General features: G+C 44.3%; 1 protein-coding gene across 2 annotated transcripts in view; it reads left to right on the forward strand.

The window, feature by feature from the left end:
* Nucleotides 1-21,672, forward strand: part of LOC119161628 (polyamine-transporting ATPase 13A3-like) — a 157,132-nt gene that overhangs the window by 124,230 nt on the left and 11,230 nt on the right. For both annotated transcript variants that reach the window (XM_037414197.2, XM_075885290.1), the window contains exons 14-25: nt 500-647; nt 1,457-1,591; nt 5,052-5,211; nt 6,002-6,241; nt 7,250-7,437; nt 9,587-9,682; nt 10,629-10,708; nt 13,815-13,857; nt 14,486-14,595; nt 16,078-16,247; nt 16,922-17,072; nt 18,280-18,437. In XM_037414197.2, the coding sequence (XP_037270094.2) occupies nt 500-647; nt 1,457-1,591; nt 5,052-5,211; nt 6,002-6,241; nt 7,250-7,437; nt 9,587-9,682; nt 10,629-10,708; nt 13,815-13,857; nt 14,486-14,595; nt 16,078-16,247; nt 16,922-17,072; nt 18,280-18,437 (1,679 nt within the window). The remainder of the gene's footprint in view (nt 1-499; nt 648-1,456; nt 1,592-5,051; nt 5,212-6,001; nt 6,242-7,249; nt 7,438-9,586; nt 9,683-10,628; nt 10,709-13,814; nt 13,858-14,485; nt 14,596-16,077; nt 16,248-16,921; nt 17,073-18,279; nt 18,438-21,672) is intronic.

The following is a 21,672-nucleotide window of genomic DNA, read 5'->3' on the forward strand; positions in this document are numbered from 1 at the left end:
CAAATCAATTAATCATTTTTTTAAGCTTGTTTTGTCGGTTTATACATTCTAGTTGTATTGAATAATGTTGCGTATTTTACAGGTTATCACTTGCATCCTATTAAAAGTCGTAATAAACATGCCCATTTTTCTATATACGTCATATAGGTGTTCGCTTTGAATTTGCTTCGAACCTAAAATTCACTATTCGCACAAGCCTACTTTTCTTACATCGTTGTCACGTGCTCAGTACGTCCAGGTTGCTAACGATGTGCGTTCTTCATAAAAAGTGGCGAGTGCCAAACTTTCAAACAAGTGAGCAAGATGGGAATTGTTGTGAGACTTTAAGACGCCCCAAAGGCTGCATTTGTTTTTACAATGAAGGGAACAGATTTTTGCTAGCTTCGCTTGTCAAGGTGGGAGTTTCAAGAAACTCAGCTGTACTGAGTGCTTCGATGTTGTCTGCCTGACCATTTTGCAGTGTCTGATGTAATCTCGTGTTGTTTCCTGTTGCTCTCAGATTTCAGGAACAGGTTTCCAACCCAAGCAAGCTTCCATTGGACTCTCTGCTGCTCCAAGGCATGGCCACCTGCCACTCCATTACAGTCATTGACCGTCAGCTGTCGGGTGATCCACTTGATCTCAAGATGTTCGAGGCCACCAGTTGGGTGCGTCACATAGATTAGTACTATATTTACATCTACACTACTTCGCTATGTTCATTTGCTTAATTTCATTTGATCCCCTTCTAAAGATAGTCTGTACTGTATGGTTAAACTAGTGACAACATAATTCTGCCTGTATTGATTCATCAATTCATTATTCTTTGTTGTGGTTGATCGGCTTTGTTACTGCACTGCTAAATAGGAGGGCACGTGTTCAATCACTAGCCACATCGATTTCATTTTGATGTGGATGAAATGCAAAAGCACACAGTTCAAATTTAGGTGCATACTAAATAACACATTAGTCCAGATCCCTCATTGAAATGTGTCTCAAGATTCTATTTTGGTTTTGGATATGTAAATATATTCAGAATTAGGAAGCCTATTCATTTATTCATTGAAGAAATGAAAATAATAACAAGAGTTTTGCTGGCTCTGTGCTCTTTGATCTTTAATATATTTTTGAAGAAGCTGTTAGGGTGTTTTGTGTGTTGTAAATAACCAGGAATAAGTTCCAGGAATTAAGTTCGTTTAGTCATATCAAATGCAGATGAAGTTGCCCTGTTTAATTATTGGCAGTCATGTCTTGCATGTGGCTGTAGATTGGACTTTTTTAGTGGTTGTCAGTTCTAAGCCCTAATAAGAAACAACCTTGGCTGGTGCATAGTCATCAATTTTTTATTTAGCTAAAACTTGTGGAGAAAGTCATCTTATGTCATTACTATGTGACACTCAACTGGTGTTAGCACTGCTTATTTTTTATTGGCTGAAATGGGCAATGAGTTTTTGCTCTATGTTGCATCTAAACACAGGTTTTGGAGGAGCCAGACATCGACGATAACTCAAAGTACGACATCATCGCACCGACAGTTGTGCGACCAGGACCTGCCAGCAGTTTAAAAACACCATCTGTGCCTTCTTTGAATGCCGCCGGAGACTTGTCTGAGGTTTGAACTGCATTTTCTCAACACTTTGCTAAAACATTTTCTTTATTCTAGTGACTGTTTCACATGACAGCACATTTACGGTATAGCCCTCTAATGCATTTCTCGCAAGATCGTGGTGAGAAAAAAAAAAGAGTAAGTAACCGGGAGACATGTAACTCGAAGAAGCAGTGAAAATGGGGCTGCTAAATAATAAAACAGATGCATTGTGCACAGCTTCATCGTAGAACAACATACTCGTTCATCTGTGTATGGCGTAAAGGAGTCCTTGATGGAAGTCCAGTGTTGCGTCTGAGCAGGAGCATGGTGTAACTCTGCGGCAGGCCGGCAGAGAGGCCGAGCAACAAGAGAGTGGGTAGAGTGACAACACGTAGACCGGACTTCGGGGAGACTGACAGGAGACTGAGCTCTCACGTTTATTGCAGGTTGTGTTTTATGGAGGGGGACAGACAGTGATTTGTTCGTGGGACACAGGTCACATGGCTGGCATGGCTACGACGGATTGGCTGCAGCAAACAGGCATTGGAGAGGCCTATCTCCACCCAGTGACACTTAGAGGAACCTTTACCGCACTGGCATTTTTGTGTGCCACCAGGGGTCGCAAGACACAACACGTGGCATTTCTTTCACACTTTTTCCATGACCAGACTTTTCGAGTACTTAGATGGCCCTGTGGCAGTTAACATCACCAACCTCGTTTATCTTACTCCACAGCGCATCCAGCACAGTGACTGTTTGCACCTTATAGGGCAGAAATGTTGTAGGAACGACGTGTGAATAATACAGAGCTCTCTGTTCGTAGTATATCCAGTAAACTCTCAGTAAAGGGAAATCTCTTGAATGGAACTGCTGCTGAAAGAGCAACTGTTTCTAGTGTGATCGGTTTCATACTTCACCTCCGTGCCCCTTTTCGTCTCTCGTTAAACTCATATTAAACGAGGCATATTTTTCCTCGTCCCTTCAGGGTTCATTTATTAAGATTTCTGTACTTATCTCTAGATTCTTTGCTGGGACAAAACACCAAAAACACTACACTCAGGAGAATGATGTACGATGGTAGAGCATATAAGCAGGGTTCTTCAGTATCAAGAAGCACTTCTTGACCTCGTAGTTTGCAGCCGAAGATACTAAAATGCAGTGAGCTGGTAAAACTTAAGTACAGTGGAATCTCGATGATACGAATCTCACGGGGTCACGAAAAATATTCGTATTAGCCGAAATTTGTATCATCGAAACAAATAAAACTAGCTAAATTAACAAAGAGTCAGACGTGAACTCATCCAGGCACAAGTACGTAAAAAGCATTTATTTACTTGCCTCGAGTGGGCGGTGCACTGGTCAAGAAAAACAAGAATCTTCCGATTTTTACAAGCCATCCTCCTGTCCAGGAGTGACAAAAACTACTCAAACAACGCCGCCGTCATCCGCGCCTTTTTGTTTGCGCGATAGACGCACAGCAAACGACTCTCGCGCTTGAAGCACCGGGGCTTTTGGAACTTTCCGACTACGGTCAGCTTAAGCTTTTCCAATTCGTCGGCGTTACAGCACAAGAGCACAGTAATACGCTCTTTGCTTTTTTTTTGCCTCCTCTGCATGCTTCGCCTTTTAAACAGAGGCTCTTTTCGGGTTGCAGGTTAAAAAAGAGACCTGCCTCATCAGCATTAAAAACATCACGAGGCTCATACTCTGCAATGAGTGACGGCAGCTTCTCTAACCAGTCGCTGACAACTGCCTCGTCAGCTTTTTTCGCTTCGCCGCAGACGCTTTTGTAAACGAGAGCGTGCCTAGTCTTAAAGCGCTGCAGCCACCCACCTGAGGCCTGAAATCCGTCGATATGCAGAGCAAGTGCAAACTCGTCGGCTTTCTCCCGCAAAACTTTGCCATCGATATTCACGCCAGCTGCTGTTACCTCTTTAAACCAAGTCAGGAGAGTCTCTTCAAGTTTCACGTGCTGAGCGGTCTTCGCTTGCTTTGCGTTGACGTTAAACGAAAGCACGTTTTTCATTATGGTCTCTCGCTGTCCAACAACTGTGCTCAGTGTTGACGTTGCAAGGCCTAGCTCCTTAGCCAACTCCGTCCTCTTTCTCTTAGGATCCTCATCGACCTTTCGAAGGATGTCTAATTTCTCCTTAAAGGAGAGCGCTTATCGCTTGCGAGACATAGCTCGTTGCGACTAGGCAAAATGTCGCAAACACAAAGAACGCGGCCCGAAGCACAGCACTGCAGCCACTCCGTCCAACGCCACGCAGAAAAAGAGGAAAAGCACAACAGCAACAAAAGCGTCACCGCCCCACTTGACCCGCGCAGTCCGCCGCGTCGTCGCGTCCTCGCCATCGCAACCAAAAAAAGAGAAAGAAAGGAAACCGTGGCCAGCGCCATCTCTAAACCTAAACCGAAATCAAAGAGCGCAAGCGGTCTCTGAGGTCTCCGATATTGCGCACGCCGCGCGCCAATGTTGGAGGCCGCCACGCGCTGGTGGCAGGCACCGTTGGCAAAATGCCAAACCGGCGGTGCAGCGCGCATTCCGGCGCGCGGCTCAGCGCTGTTCCATTTCGCGGCCGTCAGTGGGGCGGCGTTCATTCGTATCAAACGACGCGGGCAGAAAATCGATTCGTAACAAACATACTCTAGCGCATCGCAAAGTAATGGGACTCGGCAGGGACCACAAAAAAATTCGTATCATCCGGAAATTCGTATTAGCCGTGATCGTATCATCGAGATTCCACTGTACTTGGTATACATTGTTGCTACTTTAGAGAACGCTTATTGTTTGTGGTCTGCTTCACTGATCATTTTCATTCAGTTTGAGTTGGTGGACTTTTTTCTAGAAAGCAACTACTGTACAGCACGTGCTACTAAAGAGACGGTTGTTTATGTCCTACAGTTTTCATGTAGCCTATGCTTGGCAAAAGAACCCACGTAGCCATTACCAGAGTAACTTGGTTTTGATGCCGGAATCATGGTTTACTTTGGGCATTAGTGCTGCTTTGTAGAAAGGAACTCTCTGTTCTGCACAAGCATTGATGAGATCAGTAACAATAACAAATACTTATATCTAGCATTCTTTGTAGTAAAGATTCTGGATGTCAGGATGAAAATACTACCGTATTTACATAACCGTAGGTCGAATTGAACATAGGTCGACCTCCCCCCCCCCCCCCCTTGAAGTTGCACGGCAGAAAAATAATTAAATAAAAGAGCACGAGCATATCTAATTAAAAATACATATATTTACAATGTCTAAAAAATACATAATTGAATTAAGATGGCTTCACGGCCGTGTTTGAACGTTGTGCAGGAAAGCTAGCTTCGCAAAAGTACATGGGAATCATTTTCAGAAATACTTTACACACGGAAGTAGTTTTCGATTCTGGGTCGACCTAAAATCGTGTAAATATGGTGAATGTACTTTTCTGATGCTTAAGCTTGGTTTGCTACGAGTCATTCGGTTCTTCTTTTGCAGGTGCCTTCATCCTTTGAGGTCGGCATAGTGCGCGAGTTCCCCTTCTCCTCGAGTCTTCAGCGCATGAGTGTGGTCACTCGTGTGCTGGGGTCGACCCACTTCGACATATTCTGCAAGGGCGCCCCTGAGACCATCGCCTCTCTCTCCAAGTCTGAGACAGGTTGGCATTTCACGTGTTGCCTGGGACATTTAATCTGACAGAAGTGGAATGAGACTACTGCCCAAGAAACTTGCAGTCAGTTGCATCAGTGCTTCACATTACTGGTCATAGAAGACTGGGCATGAAAACTTTATATGTGTAAACAAAAGGCAAATGGAAGAAAGTGTTTCACACTTTAGTTATTATGCATAAACTATATGCATGATACTGCCAACCCAAACTGCTAACTGTGTGTGTTAACATGCATGATATGAATTGTGATGGAGATTTGAAGTAGGCCAGATGATTCACATAGATCAATGAATATCACACATTCATTGCAGCAGAAAAGTAGTTGTGCAATATTTTTAATGCACAGACACGAACGTTAACAGATCAAGCAGCATGTAGAAAACATACAAAAAGTCATACGCACCTGATATGCTCGTGGCAGTCACTTCAATAAGGCTGCCACTTTCAATCAGTTCTCTCACTTGGTTTCACCCAACTAATGGCTCGTAGTTCACAGCCAGTGACCTAGGCAAAAGAAACTTGGGAATATGCTCAAACTTGGTAATGATGCTGTTATTGAAGTAATAAAAAATATATATATTGTGCAACACTGTAGCTGACGTGCAAGCATTTGTGAAATGCCGAATGTACACAGTGGGGTGATTACCTAAGCTCAGAGAAGGTTTCAGGGAACATCTATTTTCATCTGCTTACTCACCGTTTTTAAAGACAATGTTATGTTCATTATAGATTGTCATAGCATTGAAAGTCATCGGCCATTTCTTCTTTGCATTCACAGTGCCACCGGACTTCATAGAGACGCTAACATCATACACCCAGCTAGGCCATCGAGTGCTGGCACTGGCACACCGGCCACTGACATCGAGTTTTGCCAAGGTTCACCGACTACCGCGGGAAGAAGTCGAGAACAACCTCACCTTTGTCGGACTGTTGGTGATGGAGAACAGGCTTAAGCCGGAGACCACCTCCGTCATCCGCACGCTTCGAGCTGCCAACATCCGCACCATCATGGTCACAGGTAGGTATCGTCTGCTGAATTCAGCTTTGTTAAATCTGCTTCATTCAAGGAAGGTCAATTTGTTTTCAGTCCTTTGTCTTTAGGAAGGGTTTAGTTATAACGAGCACTGTTTGACAATTTATTCGTGAAGATTCAGCTACATTATGTTAGCTTTTCCAGCACTGTTTTGCAAACTTTAACCTCATGCAAGACAGATCTCTTAGTTTGCATCATGTTTCTTAATGCAGCCAGTAAACAGAAAATGCTTAAAAATTGCAGTTGCTGCTGAAACATAAGAACTGCCTCTAATATGGCTAACCTTGTGCTTGAGTGCTGCACTCCTGCTCGCATTTCTCGGTGGACAGCACTTCTGTTTAATGAAACATATTTTACTAGGCTCAATTTCATAGAATTTCACTGTACTTTGTGAGGACACCCACTCATTATAGTTGGAGGTAAATGGGGTCCTTCAGGATTTGTGGTAGAAGACATAGTGTAGGCTGTCATGGTGACGATCAGTCGTCATAAGTTTAGGCTCAGTGGTACACCTGATATTTTCATCGATTGCCCTGTGGGCCATGCAGTCATGACCAGTTATTTGCAAGCAAACTTGATGGAGATTGGTAGACCCATGAAGGAATTTTCTTTTAGGACTGGTTTCCAGAACATGCACATCAAAGTGCCTTTCTTTGTTTGAGATTCCACACAATCATATTTTGCCAGTTCAGAATCTGACGTAGTGAAAAGGCATTGAGTTTTTTCTAGTGTGTAAATCCTCCCTCTTCTTATTACTCCTTAAGCAAGCACAGTTGTCGTTTGTCCGTGTGATGTGTGAGCAGTGCCAGCCTCAGTAAATAACTGAAGTGAGCACGTAGATTGTTCCTCTCTCTCCCATATTTGTCATCATAGGTATCCTCTCGTGCAACCTCATATTTGTGCCTCTTAAGTGCCTGGCCACAGTCTGCTAATCTTCATCATGACAGTAACACAACGATGCGCCATGTCCTTGACGTCCTTCACTGCCACCAGGTGACAACATGCTGACGGCAGTGAGTGTGGCACGTGACTGCCACATGATTGAACGGGGCCAGGAGGTGCAGATCCTCTCGTCGAGCACAGACACATCCGACATGGTGCCTGTCCTCAGCTGGCAGTCCTCCGAGGCACCACCACCATCCAACAAGTCGCATCGCAAGGCCAGTGACATGCTCCCGAACGTAAGTGACAAAGCAACTCCTCTGTATATGCACTCACATTGTCTCGTGCCCCGATTTCACACCAGCAAAAGTTGGAATGTTTTTTATTTTGCGAGCAATTATATGGACACTCTCAGCTGGAATTTGGCGCCGGCATCGGCGTCGCCATCACTCACCGTATATGTATACGTATCTATATATGTGAAAACGCAAGAAAGAAGAAAAATCCAGAAAAAGACTGGCGGGTGCATTCGAACGTGGGACCTCCGCGCCATGAATGCAAGGCGTTAACCACTGAGCCACCGAGGGGCACCTCTTTCAACATTCAAACAGCAAGCTGTTTCTATCTACCACTTACCGCTGTTGGCGGGCAGTTCGGGGGGGGGGGAACTATCGTGTTTTCAGCATTAACAGCAAGATGGCGCAATGAGCACGCGGCAGCTCTCATCTCTCACGCGTGCTTTGGCCCGCGGAGAAGACGGGAGTGGACGAACTCTCGCGCGCCCTTATCCTCCCGGTGGGGAGGATCATACGTCTTGGCTGGCGTTGGGCTTGCACTAGAATGATTCTGTTGTAGTTACGGGGCGCACAAAGGTCACTGCAATTGTTGCACAGCCTCCGTTTGCGAAAAGGGCACAGTTTTCAGACACAGTGAAGTAACAACCGAGATGCTTATTCGCGTGCATCTGTACCTGTGAGTATGTTTCGTGCCTCATTTGTGCGTGAGAAATGCGGGGCACGTTTTGATCTGCTTGTCATTCTGCGCGTGGCCTTCCAATTTGTTGCTGTCGCGATCATTGCTTCGCCTTTGCGGTAAAGCTGTGACTTTTTTCTCTGACTGAACACTGTGGGTGACGTCATCAGAAAAACTAACTTAGAAAAAATGTGATTTCGTGTCTTAATTAAATTCCTAGTTTGCTGTATACCAGCCAAGTTCTAAAAGGGGTATTGACACAAAAATTCTAAGCTGTTGTTTTTTTTTGGCACCAAATGAAAAAGCAGGTCCTCAAGAGTATTGAATGTGTACTGGTAAATATAAGTACATCCTGAAAAATTAATCGCAATTTTTTTTTTGAAAGCTAGTCTCAGTTACTGCTGTGCCCCGACATCATGACACAGAAGCAGCTTCTTGCCGCATTCTCACACAATATGACGTGGCGTTATGGCCCCTATGATTCGTGACTTCTTTGGTGGCAAACAAAAGGCCATTTTAAGGTGAAAACCTTTACTGTTTCGTGCTCATGTCCGTCCTTCCGTCCGTGCCCTGGCACAGTGTCAGGTGGGCGGTGAGGCACGCCAAAGGACTCCAGTCGCATCGAACTTTGCAGCGCTCGCGTTTTGCTTCCATAGCATCACTGCACCCAGGGTGTCCAATCATGCCAGAAGAGAGACGTATGCATCGCATTCTGTTCTGATTGACCCTGTCTCAATGGGCACAGGTGTATGCCAAACACACTCTGGAATTCGCAAGGTGTCCAATTTTTCTGCATCTTCTAGTACGTGATGTCGCCACAGAAGATGTGTGAGGTCACCAGAATTGATACTGTAGTCTGATGTCTCACTAGTGTTGATGTCAGCAGGTGTGCAAGGGGACAATATACTTTAGTGTCAAGGCAAACTAACTTATAATTTACTGTGCCTCACACTTGGTCAGAGCAGTCTGTATATACAGGAGATTTGTATGATGTAGTAAAGTCAGCTTCAAAAATTGGTGTCAGTGCCCCTTCAACTGCGGCGCTGCACCCTCGTTAAACCACACAGTGCAGATACGTTTCCAAGACTCAAGTATCATGTACAAGTTTGGCAAGCAGTAATTGAAAGTGAATGAAAAGACAACTTATTGCACTCTGGAGGCGAACCTGCCCCAGCAGAACCTGCTCTTCCAATAAAGCTATTGCAGCAGCCATCCATCAGTCCTCTATTTCTTTTTTTATTTATTTATATCACGAGAATGTAATACTGCAATTGTTTCCTGCCATGCTCAGAACCAAGGCAGCAGCAACAACGTAAATTTACTACAAGGTGAACAGACCAGTATTGACTAACACTGAAAATATGTTGTCTGATAAAATTGTGTAAAAAATATCTTTAATACAGCTATGCTGCTGTCATTTTAATGCGCAGCTTTGTGACATAAATGTTGTTCTTTGTTGCATGTTGGGCACATCAGGGCGTGACCTCCATCTCTATGAGCCATCCGCTTGTTGCTGTGACGGGAAAGACTTTCGCTGTGCTGCGTGAACACTATCCAGATGTCCTGCAGAAGGTGAGGGCTTCTTGCCTTTATTGTACGTTGCGTTCGTGACTTGGTATACTTGCCATTGTCCATGAAACCAGTTAGTCACACTTCCTCCTTGAACGTATTTTTTTTTATTATTACACCAAGGGGGGCACCTTCTGTGATGGTCTAATGCTTATGGTGCTTGACCGCTGAACCAAAGATTGCGTGATCGAGTCCCTCACGTGGCGGCTGCATTTTGACGCTTGCTAAACGCTCACAGTCCGTGTGCCTGAGGTGCACGTTAAAGGATGCAGGTGGTCGAAATTTACGGAACCCGTCACAGCGACATCTCTCGTATTCATATTGTGGTTTTAGGATGTTAATTATTATTATTATCATTGTTGTTGTTGTTGTTGTTGTTGTTCAAAGGCACCGTAAATACATGCACAACAGTACTCACAGCCCGTCCACGTACCAGGAGAATATTGGTACACTAAATATCATGATAAATATTAAAGAAATTTGCCTCCTGCAAGGGAGAGAATGCTAATGCAGACTGGTTTGTCTATAAAAATTTTTAACTGAATCATGGATTTTTGTCCTTGTCATGTACGGTGCCTCTATGTCTCTCCCTCCAGCACCCACATAACCATTTCACATTGGTGTTGACTGCCATCTCCTTACAAGCCATATTTAGCTTATTCTGGTGTTTCTAAGTTTCGTATAAAGTAGTTTCTCGATACTGTTTTCCCAAATGGGCGAGTACTTTGCAATGCTGGAGGTGGGCTCGATAAACTCAAGGCGAACGAAAATACGCTAGGTACTTAGTACATATCATGCAAGACGTGTTTCCTGCACGAGACCTTAATCTGCGGAGCTTATGCTGCGATTTCTATATGGTTACACGGCAAATGCCACTAATATGTCCATTAATTTCTCTTTGTATTTACGCATTGTTTCTGAATTGAAATGAGCTTTTGAAAATCTGCAGGTGGCTGTGTGTGGCGCCGTGTTTGCACGCATGGCTCCTGATCAAAAGCAGCAGCTGGTGGAACTACTTCAGGAGATGGGGTAGGTGGCTTAGCACATGAATTAAAATTCACCCATGGACACTTGTTTGCATGCCTCTAGAAGCTTGCTGCTAGCATTTAGCGCAAGCTACCTTCATTTCTGTGTACAGGGCACTAGCACTGCAGCTTGAACAGTGACATACATCTTTAATACACAGTTGTACGGAAGTACAGCGTAAACTACATTTTGGAGTTTGAATCGGCCTATTGTTACAGGTGTACACAAACCTGAACTTCGTCAGAGTACAGTTAAACCTCGCTATAACGAGATGGGCTATAACGAAATAATGGATATAATGAGCAAATCCTAATTCTCCTTGAAAGTCCCCATACAAACCAATGTATTCAAAACCTCGTTTTAACGAGGCAAAAATTTGCCTGTTATGGGATATAACGAACAAATTTTGTTAGGAAGTAATATTTTGAGCCGATGTCACGACAGTGCATAACGCGAATTTGAGACGGCGCGCAACGTGAGAACTGTATTTAGCAGTTCAAAACTCCTGCCACGCGCCCTCCAGCAACGCGTGCAAAGCAGACAGCACGCGCTGTTTCCGGAGGAGAGGGCACTGCACGTGCGCCGCTTGGCTACCACCGACAGCGGAGCGCTCCGCGAATGTCTCGCCCTTTTCTTTCGTGTCTTCTTTATATTCTCCCTCTCCCCTTTCTCATGGCGCTGAGGTGCGCTTCCTAATCTTACATACCCCCTTCCCCTTGAGTAACCGGTTCCTAGAGGGTAGCGCAAAAGAGCGCCCCTTCTGCCCCTTCCTCTTCAGTCACTTTCTCTGCAAGTGTTGTTGCTCGCTGACGTGAGCCGCGTTGCTTTTGCGTGCGTGTTTCTTCTCTTTTTCGACCGCTTCCGCCTTATCTTTTATCGTGCTGCGCTCGTGATTCCAGCAACATGAATGCGCCAGGCGGGAAGCGAAAGCGCATAACGCTAGATCAGAAGGCGGCTATGATAAGAGCCGTCGAATTGGGGACCAAGAAAGGCAACGTGGCAAGAGACTTTGGCGTATCGACGAGCACACTGTCAACCATCTTGAGCAAGCAGGAGTCCATCATCGACGCTGTTGCACGTGGCGTGAAAGGAAGCGCTAAGAGGATGAGGGCACCTGCCTTTGAAGCGGTCGAAAGGGCCGTTTTTAAATGATTCTTTGACGCGCGGGCCGTGAATCTGCCGGTGAGCGGTGCCTTGCTGCAAAGAAAAGCGAGAGACTTTGCCTGCATCATGGGCTATGACAACTTCGTAGCAAGTTCGGGTTGGCTCCAACGCTTCAAGGAGCGCCACGACATTGTCGGGAGAGCGGTCTGCGGCGAATCGCAATCTGTCGACGAAGCAGAGGCTACCAAGTGGGCGAAAGAAAACATCGTGCGGCTGCTACAAAAATACAGCGCGGAGGATATTTTTAACGCGGACGAAACCGCTCTCTTTTTCAAGATGTTGCCGCACAAGACGTTAGCCCTCAAAGGCGAGCCGTGCCATGGCGGCAAACAAAGTAAGCTGCAGATCACTGCGCTACTTTGTGCAAACATGACCGGCTCTGAGAAGCTGCCAATTTTCGTAATTGGCAAAAGTGCATCCCCTCGCTGCTTTAAGGGGAAGAGGCAGCTCCCAGTCAAGTACGTAGCCAATCGCAAAGCCTGGATGACCAGGGAGATTTTTTCAAAATGGCTTTGCGAATGGGACGAGAAGCTGGCAAAGGCGAACCGCAAGGTGTGCCTTGTTTTAGATAACTGCACCGCCCACCATACCGCTGCCGTGCTTCAAAACATCGAGCCGCTGTTCCTTCCTGCCAACTGCACAGCAAAAATACAGCCGCTTGACCAAGGCCTGATTATGTCGCTGAGGCAGGTTACCGCAAGCGTGTGATAGACAAGCTCCTGCTCAACATGAGGATGAAGCGAGACACCGATGTTGACTTGTACGCTGCGCTCGAAATGCTTCAGGCGGCGTGGATGAGTGTGACGGTGACCACGATCGCAAACTGCTTTCGACACGCCTCATTTGCCGCCGCACCAGACGCCAGCGATGAGCCATCAGACGAGCCCACTGTGCCGGACGGTTTTGCCACATCAAACGAAGTCGCTGCATCATGGACGGCACTTCGTGACACCGGTGTCGTGCCTGACAGCGAGTCGTGTTGCGACTATGTGAGTGCGGACTCGGAAGTGGTGGGAACGGAGCAGCTCCTGGATGACAATATTGTGCGCGCTGTCAGTGATCGTAACAAAACCAGTGACGACGACTCTGTCAACGAACAGGAGACAAACGTGCCGACGGCGTCGGAGGCATTAGACGCAGTGGACGTACTGCGCCGCTACTTCGGCACTCACGAGGGCGGCGAAGATGGCTTGAGCATTGCGGCCGCAGCTGAGAGAGCCATCGTTTGCATCAGGAAGATGCATCAACGTCCAATTACGGACTTCTTTGCAGCTAAGTCTGCCTGAAATGCAAGCTGTGTATTTTGAAGTGCATTAAAACAGGTGCATGACTTTTTCCTTTTCATTTGGGAATGCGGTTATTTTGTTGCATACCACCGTGCGGCGGTATGCTATTTCGCCCGCTATATTTTGGGGGTAAGTACAGTGCATAATATTTGCGGTAAATGCCCGCTACGGCTATAACGAAATATTGGTTATAACGAGCAAATAGCGGCGGCCCTCCAATTTCGTTATAACGAGGTTTAACTGTAGTTTCAGAATTGCTCACATTCAAATTTTCGAGAATTGCACATCTGCATCCTCTTTAATTCAAACTGACACTTAAAGGCTGTATTTTTAAAAAATAATGGCAATCAATTGCTAAATCGATTGTTTTATGGGAGTGGCCATGGTCTTTGTACACACGTTATACACATAACGACTGAGTTATGTGTATAACTGGCATCAGTTAGGTATGGGGCATGTGTAAGAATGAAGTATGCAGTGATAGTTTGTAGTGTTGTGCCTTTGCACCCAGTGTCATTGAGACATCACACAGGTCGCAAGAAAGATACATAACAGATGGCACCACAGCGCCATTGCATATAAGTGATCTTCACTGGATTAAAGGCTGTTGTCAGCAGGAGCAGGTTTTATGAGCATCTATGCACATTTGTGTATTTCAGGTACTACGTTGGGATGTGTGGAGATGGTGCTAATGATTGTGGGGTAAGCAATTTAATTTGCTATGTTTTTGGCGTGGGCTTCGCTTGCTAATTCTGTAATATTAGTCCGGAGTTCTTTAAACATAAGCACATGTGGAAGTCCTCATATAATGAATGCTTGGAGCATACCCAAAGCTCGAAGCAGATTTTCAAAACTGTGTTGATTGAGCATCTGCGGCCATTCTCATCATGCCACGGTTTATGCACAGGATTAACAGCTTTTGTAGAACTTGTGTTCTCGGCAGTTCAAGAACAGTATCTGTTGTGCTAATTTAGAATTCTATGGTTGTCTATCAAGACCACTTTGTATAGCTGAAACACGTAAGCACATGCTGGAAAAAAGTTTTGCATTGCTCTCCACTTTAAAGCTACTCTTTCTTGTCGATCCTAGAAGCAGTGAAAGGACCGTGATGCCTAATACTTGAGCTTCAATTAGGTTCATTCTATCAAGTATGCAAGTCTTTGGCATCTTATTCCTTTTTTTTATGTTTGCATAAAATTAAAAAAATTTGGTGGCGGTACTAGTACTACATTGTATATCTGTTCGTGGTAGACATAAAGCAATTCAACTTAATTGGCTGGCGTATTCACGAAAACTTTTATTTATTTCTTGATCAATGAATTTCGTGAAGGCCCTGAAGGCAGCACATGCTGGCATCTCTCTCTCGGACACGGAGGCGTCTGTGGCATCTCCTTTCACATCCAAAGTGGCCAACATCTCCTGTGTGCCCACACTTATCAAGTGAGTGTCTCTTACAGAATGTGAGACAATGTGGTAGTATCAAAGAGAGGCACACCTCTGCAAAGATTTGGTTTGGGCAGCATTTTAAGTTGTGAAGGACAACTATACAGTCTTTCAGTTAGCTGCTTGCATTAATGCCTACCTAGTATCCAAGTCTTCCATCCACCAAATGGCAGGGATGACATGCATGGGGGTTTGGAATTAGCAGGTTACATTACCCAGCCAATAAGCTTTCTATTACCCTCATTCACTTAACATGCATACTTGATAACACTTTTTTTTTCCGTTTTCGAGCCTTCCCAGTCCTTTTACTTGCTGTGTTAGTGGACAGCGCGCAGCTCGCAATTTTTTTGCACCAATTCAACTACAAATTGTATTTTGTACTAGTGTGTACTGTTGCCACGAGGGTACCATAAATGCCAGCTTACACTAAACGCCAGCTTACCGAAAACACCAGCTTACCATAAACGCCAGCATACCGTAAACACCAGGTTAACGTAAACACCAGGCTAATGTAAACACTAGGTTAATGTATTTAAATACCAGGTTACTATGCACACCAGGTTACCGTGAACACCACGTGCTGTAAACTCCAGGTTACCTTAAAAAAAAACACAAGTGTACCATAAACACCAGTTTAATGTTTACTGTATTGAAATGTGTGAGCTCTACTGCAAACACCCGTACATTGCGCAGCCTATGTACTACTGTAAAAAGCAGTTTACCAGTGTTTACTGTGCATTCCTGTCACCTATCATTATCCTTTCCATTGCTTGCAGCATTGTCCCCAAATTAAGTTGAGACCTTTTCGTAAACCTCCATGTAGATCTGCTTCATAGGTAAATACCGGTAAGATGCAGCTGCTATATAGTGGTACACTACCAGTCATGATTCGAGAACACTTGCCGAGTGCGCTTCACCCCATCCTTCTAGTTGTTATGCTCTCGTGGTTTGGCTCAACGGTTACTACCTGTCCTGATTAGGCATAATCCTTAACAACTTCCAGTGTCTCGCCACCTACTGCAAAGTGCTGTTTTCTGCTTAGACTGTTGCACATTACTCAAGTTTTATGCATATTAGTTTTCAGATACTCTTCTGCTTTTCGTGTCCAGGTCAGTAACTAGGAGCTGTAATTTGCACAAGATGTGGGCTTTGGTTCTAGCTTAAACTACCCTGGACGAGACTGTGCTAGATTTTTCATGCTGAAAGCTACATTCCCCGTGAGTACTTGGCAGCTGGCAATAAAGGTGGCACGCATTTCGTGACTTATTGCTCGAAGTTTTTCAGTATGTCGCGAATTCGCGACATCTGGCAGTAAAGGGTCATTTCAGTGTCGGGTGTGGGATACAACATGACAGCACGAAATGCAACAGACAGGAGCTCTTGTACTTTATGCTTTCCTTGTGTCTTTTCCTGTCCTGGATGCCAAAATGGAATGTCCAGGCATGTGTTATTTCACGTTATGTTTTGATCTAACCCCAGGGAAGGCCGTGCAGCATTGGTGACGTCTTTTGGCATCCTCAAGTACATGGCATGCTACAGCATGACGCAGTTCACCTCGGTGCTCATCCTCTACTCTCTCTACTCCAACCTCACCGACCTCGAGTTCCTCTACATTGACCTCTTCCTCATCACACTCTTCGCCGCCCTGTGTGAGTAGCACAAAGACAAAGGTACCAGACCGTACCATGGTTTCCATACGGTGCAATACAAGCTGTGGAGTGCATACTTTAAAATGATACCATTCTAAAGCAATAAATAAGTTTAGGCGGTAAAATTATTGCGTGAGAACTTTGTTGTTATTAATTTTGCAATGATTTCATTAGCATTAGAAATGAAACGTTCATTTACAAATTTCGTGCTGTAACTTGAGCATCTGAATGTGTGAAGACAAGGAAAAGTAAGTTTGCTACTTCCAACAATAATGTTTTGGCAGACGTGTGAAGGATTTCTTAGTGTTGCGGCTATGTCCCGTTATGTTGCCTTCTAAGTTTGTCATAATTGCTCGCATGGAATTTGTCACGACTGCGATTTGTCTTTGTTGTCGCACTCGTGACGAGCAGTTTACCTCTTCATCAGTGCGGATGGACGTGAAGGCTTTACTAAGTGCCCATTCCACATTTCAAAACTAGTGTAGCACTTGTCTTTCACGACCACTCATGTGTTATGTTCACCAAATCTGAAGCCCACAATTTTTTAGTGGCAACTGTCTAAGAAGTTGTTGTATTATTCTATATTTTCAAGGTGCCTTGTGGTTGTTTGTGCATTTGCCATGGCTTAACTGAAGCAGAGACCTACGTCACATAAGAACACTTGTTTTTTACAGTTGGCCGTACCGAACCAAGTCCCACACTGGATAAGCGGCCACCCCCGTCGAGCCTGATGGGAGTCACACCACTGACGTCCATCCTTAGTCAGATTATACTAGTCATTGCTGCGCAAGTTTTCGGCATCGTCACTCTTTGGAGACAGCACTGGTAGGTGCACTTACTTCTAGGCTATTGTATGGTATTCAATTATTATTTGTGCACACATGCAGTGAAATCTCTTTAGAGAGACATTGCTCGAGTTTCTTTATATCAGGGCTCTCAAACAAGCGGCTTGCAAGCCTCGCTAGCTTGTGGCCTGTGGTCTCCACATAGCAGTCTTCGTTCTATTTTTTTCATTTACCTAATAAGTATGTCCTGAAGCTAGACCCGCATGACTGGTTTAAGGCATTGTTTCCGTGAGGCACCCCATATAGCCGCTGCATGTCGAAACATAACCTTGAAACAAAAACTACCTTTCAAAATGGTTGTCTAGATTTTAGTTTATTTGGCAGTCGATACCAACACACTGTTAAAATCCTGGCACCAAATGTCTTTAAAAAATAACCTGTATTTTAGATATGGGAAAGGCTTTCTTTCAAATGGTCACACTTGCTGACAATCCATACAGCTCCCCTCACCCACCCCCACCCCCGCTCCTATATCCTCCTCTGTCCTGGCCTTTGCGGGACTAAATTGACTGCAAATCGCTGGCTTAAGTGAGTTTGAGATCCTTGCTTTTGATAAAACTGCAGCTTTGGTGTTGTTTATGCTTAAGACCAAGGTCACGAGTGAGTATAGGCAGAAGATACCAAGTTTCAATGAAAGACCAGAGCACAAAATGACTATTCGTGAGTTCGCCTCTCATACCTCTTTGAAGTGTATCTGATAATCTGGTAAATGTAATGTCGCCCACAAACCTGCTGTTACTACTCTCAAACCTCAATACAATGGGCACGTATATAACGAAATGATGGTCATAACAAAGTAAATGAAAAATAGGCTTGCAATGGATAGTGTTAAGAATAACCTTTATAACAAACTTTTGGATATAACAAACTTATTTTTTTAACCTGTAACTTTGTTATAAAGAAGTTAGAGTGATATTAATTGCTACTTGGCAGACGCATGAACGCACTAGTGTCAGACTTGCACTGAAAAGCTTAAAACATTTGTGTAGTGCATGCCATTTTGTAACCACACGTTTCAATATGATCTCTGCATCTGCTATTGTGCAGCGTACCGGTACCATCTACACGCTAATTGCTCAAAAAACGACAGCTGTTGCTTAGTACAGATGTGAGAGTGATTTTTGTGAGCCAACATTAGACTGCGGATTCCCCCGCTTTGAGCTGTCTTTTCTTTTTCTTGCGTGCAGGTACCATCCGCACATACAGGTTGCCGGAGAGGATGACCAAGAAGAGCTGTCATGCCACGACAATTACACAGTTTTTGCAGTGTCCGTCTTCCAGTACATCACCCTGGCGGTGGTATTCTCTCGAGGGCATCCGTATCGCAAGACAATCTTATCAAACTGTGAGTTTGTGCTCTCCATCTGCAGAGAAAAAATCAAGGCAGTGCTTTGTCATGTGCAAAGCACCACTATACTAAAGTTAATCTTGTAAGCTTTTGGTAGAGCTGTGCAAATAGCGAACTTTTGGGTGCGAAGTGAGTTAGAATATTGAAGTGTGAGTGAGAATTGCATATTTTTTTATTATTTCGTGAATATTTCAATAATATTTTTCAATACATCAAAGCAAATTTTCAGAATAAAAAGCTGGAGAAAATTCCTAAGCATACTTTTATGATATAGCAACAGAAAGTATTTTTGGTTCTGGCTAGGTTAATGAAGCACTGGCGAGTTGATGTTTCGTAGTTGTCTTATCAAGAATGAGGCAGTGCAGCCAAAGTGTTGCCACAAAACTTTATATGTGAAATGCAAAAAAAAGCTATTTCCCCAGCCTCTCCTCCTCTGCGGCGGCTGCATTTCCGATGGAGGCAGAAATGTTGTAGGCCCGTGTGCTCAGATTTGGGCGCACGTTAAAGAACCCCAGGTGGTCGAAATTCCCGGAGCCCTCCACTACGGCGTCTCTCATAATCATATGGTGGTTTTGGGACGTTAAACCCCACATATAAATCATCAAATCAGCCTCTCCTCCTCTTCGAAACCTCTTTGGAAGCTCAAACTGACGGGGCCGACAAGTGTGTACAGTTGACTCTCGTTAATTCAAACTCGAAGGGACCTTTGAGTTTCGTTTGTATTATCATGAAGTTTGAATTATTAGAAGTGCTCAGATGTATGACTGTCGGTGAGGTGACACTGAACAATATGATTAGGCATTGATTTTATTAGATTTAAGAATTTTTAAGCGTTTTTAATCCATAACGACATGCATTGAACAGAAACCAAAGGTGCAAGGTCCACAAGTTTATCGGCCATTTACTGCTGATCAGATCTTCTAAAGAAATCGTGAATTGCAATCTGCTTCTTCGATGTGTGTGCCTTCAGTGCAATGTTTTATACCAGTTGAGAAGCATCATGGTTTACCATGTGTGTGCTTTGTTTCAAACATTTGTTTACTAGCAAAGCCTTTTTTCTTGAAGGACTTAGGTGCTTATTTTCCATTTTTAGACTGTTAGGATTATATAAGCATGCAATTTTTCAAATTGTAGTGTGAAAGCAGCACATATTTTTCAGTGTGGAACCGCAAAAAGTAGGAATTAAGTGGATGGTAGAGTTTGAATTAAAACACTTTTAAATACTATGAATGAGCAGAGGCCCAACCAAAAAATTGAATTTTGTTTTAATTAACCAAAAGTATAAATTATCAGAGTTCAAATTATTGCGAGTCGACTGTGTTCCCTTCGTGTCCAGAGTTCCAAATCTGCCTCATAGACGTTGGATGCTAGAAATTTGGCGTCCAATTTTTTCGACTTCCTACCCGAATGTTAGGTTCAAGACATCATTACTTGAGCCCACACTTCTGCCACATTTATCATATTCATGTTGGAACCAGCGCTTTCTTGAGTCAATCATTTGCGACCATAGCTGAGCCTGAAAGGCAGCTTTGCTGTAATATGAGAGTGTTATGGCGTGAAGCGTATTGAAAATCTAAAAGTGCCACTACCAATCGATTGTTGACTGCATTTGTCTTTGGGAAGTTCGAATAGCGAAATTCCAGTGCGAATCGAATCAAATAGCAAGCACTGTTAGAAAAATATTCGAAATTTTGAACACTCGCTCACTGCTACCTTTCGGAAGTGTATTCGCGCTTCTGGCAATAGTGCATAGTAAAATGAGATTATTGTGGCACCAGAGCTAAAACTGAGACAGTATTTTATGCATCGCTCGGTTCCTTCCTCTATGTACAACAACAGAACTGCACAGGCAGAAATGATAATGTTTACTTTTGCGTGCAGCTGGGACTACAAACAAAAAAGCTTCAGTATTTGGCTATAAAGCAAGGCCTTCCTGATAAAATGTATGAAACAAATCCCGTTTTTGGCACAAGGAGGAGCGAGATAGTTTGTGCAGAGTAATTAAAACAGTTTGGCACAATAAAGCGAGGTCTACTATCAAGAAGTTTCGCCATCTTGGTACCGAATTCGGAATCGCAGCATGCCATAGCATGGGTTAACAAGTATGCAGTAATAGAAAGTGTCCATGCAACTTGCTTTTGTTGCATAATCCAACATCTTGATGTGTGCTCACTAAAGGGACCCTGAAGCGGTTTTTGGCAATTTTGTACAAACACATTGGGCCAGTAGACCAAGTCCCAAGGGCCATTTAGAGACCAATTTGAGCTATCTGCGTGAACTGTGTAATTCATTATAACACTTTGAAGCTGCAAATTCCTGCAGATCGGTGCATATCGCTGCGACTCGGCCAAACGCTCTTCATCCGCCTATTCACAGAGCGACATGCTTTGACCACTCGACGTCACTGTGGCTGCTGACCGGATTGGCTGTCGTAGGCTGTAGAATGTGTGAAAGTAAGATAGGCAGCATACTGTTACTCTATATGCAACTAGTTACTGTATACGCTACCTTTAGGTAGCAGAGTTGCATCACTGGTTTCTGGGTGCCGCTCACTCGGCCTTTGGCGATTTCAGCAACGCTATTGGTCGAGCGTCTTCACGCGATTATAGGCGGTTCATTTGCACTGTGGGGAAGCCAACACCGTGCAGACGACGTCGATGCTTCGCAGACTCCTGGCAGATCAAGCGTGGTTGACATCGGCTGTTGTTATTTTGGCCGCGCTTCTTCGGTATCGTAGCCATGTTGCCTGTTTGTCACGAGAAATGTGGTAGCAAGTGCATTCTGTGTTGAATTGTACTACGTACAGCTCATGTGATGAGATGGCGGGTGCAGCGGGTGTTGCTATAGAAAGATTAGTGTTCAATGAGGAAGGAATAAATGCTTGGCTTCTATTTATCTATTCACGGCACTTCAAAAACTTGCTCTATTTATATTACCTACAGATGTTGTGAACACGCTATACATCAAGTTGGTGAGCGTGTGTCGGCTGCATACGTCCAAAAAGTTCCGACGGGTAAAATTCTAAAAATGAAGGCAGAAGTCAAACTAGAAACATTTGAATCGGCAAGGTGTAGCAGCTATAGTGCATGAATTTAATGCTGCTTTCAAACATTAAGTGAAAGGAATGTTGGACGCGACAAGGCTGTTGAACAACGATTCACGTCAGCTGTCGCGAGCCACGATTTCAATACGTGCGTGAAACGAGAGCCGTGCGTAACACAGGCGTCGCACG

The sequence above is a fragment of the Rhipicephalus microplus genome, unplaced genomic scaffold (assembly GCF_043290135.1).
Source record: "Rhipicephalus microplus isolate Deutch F79 unplaced genomic scaffold, USDA_Rmic scaffold_108, whole genome shotgun sequence".
NCBI lineage: Eukaryota > Metazoa > Arthropoda > Arachnida > Ixodida > Ixodidae > Rhipicephalus > Rhipicephalus microplus.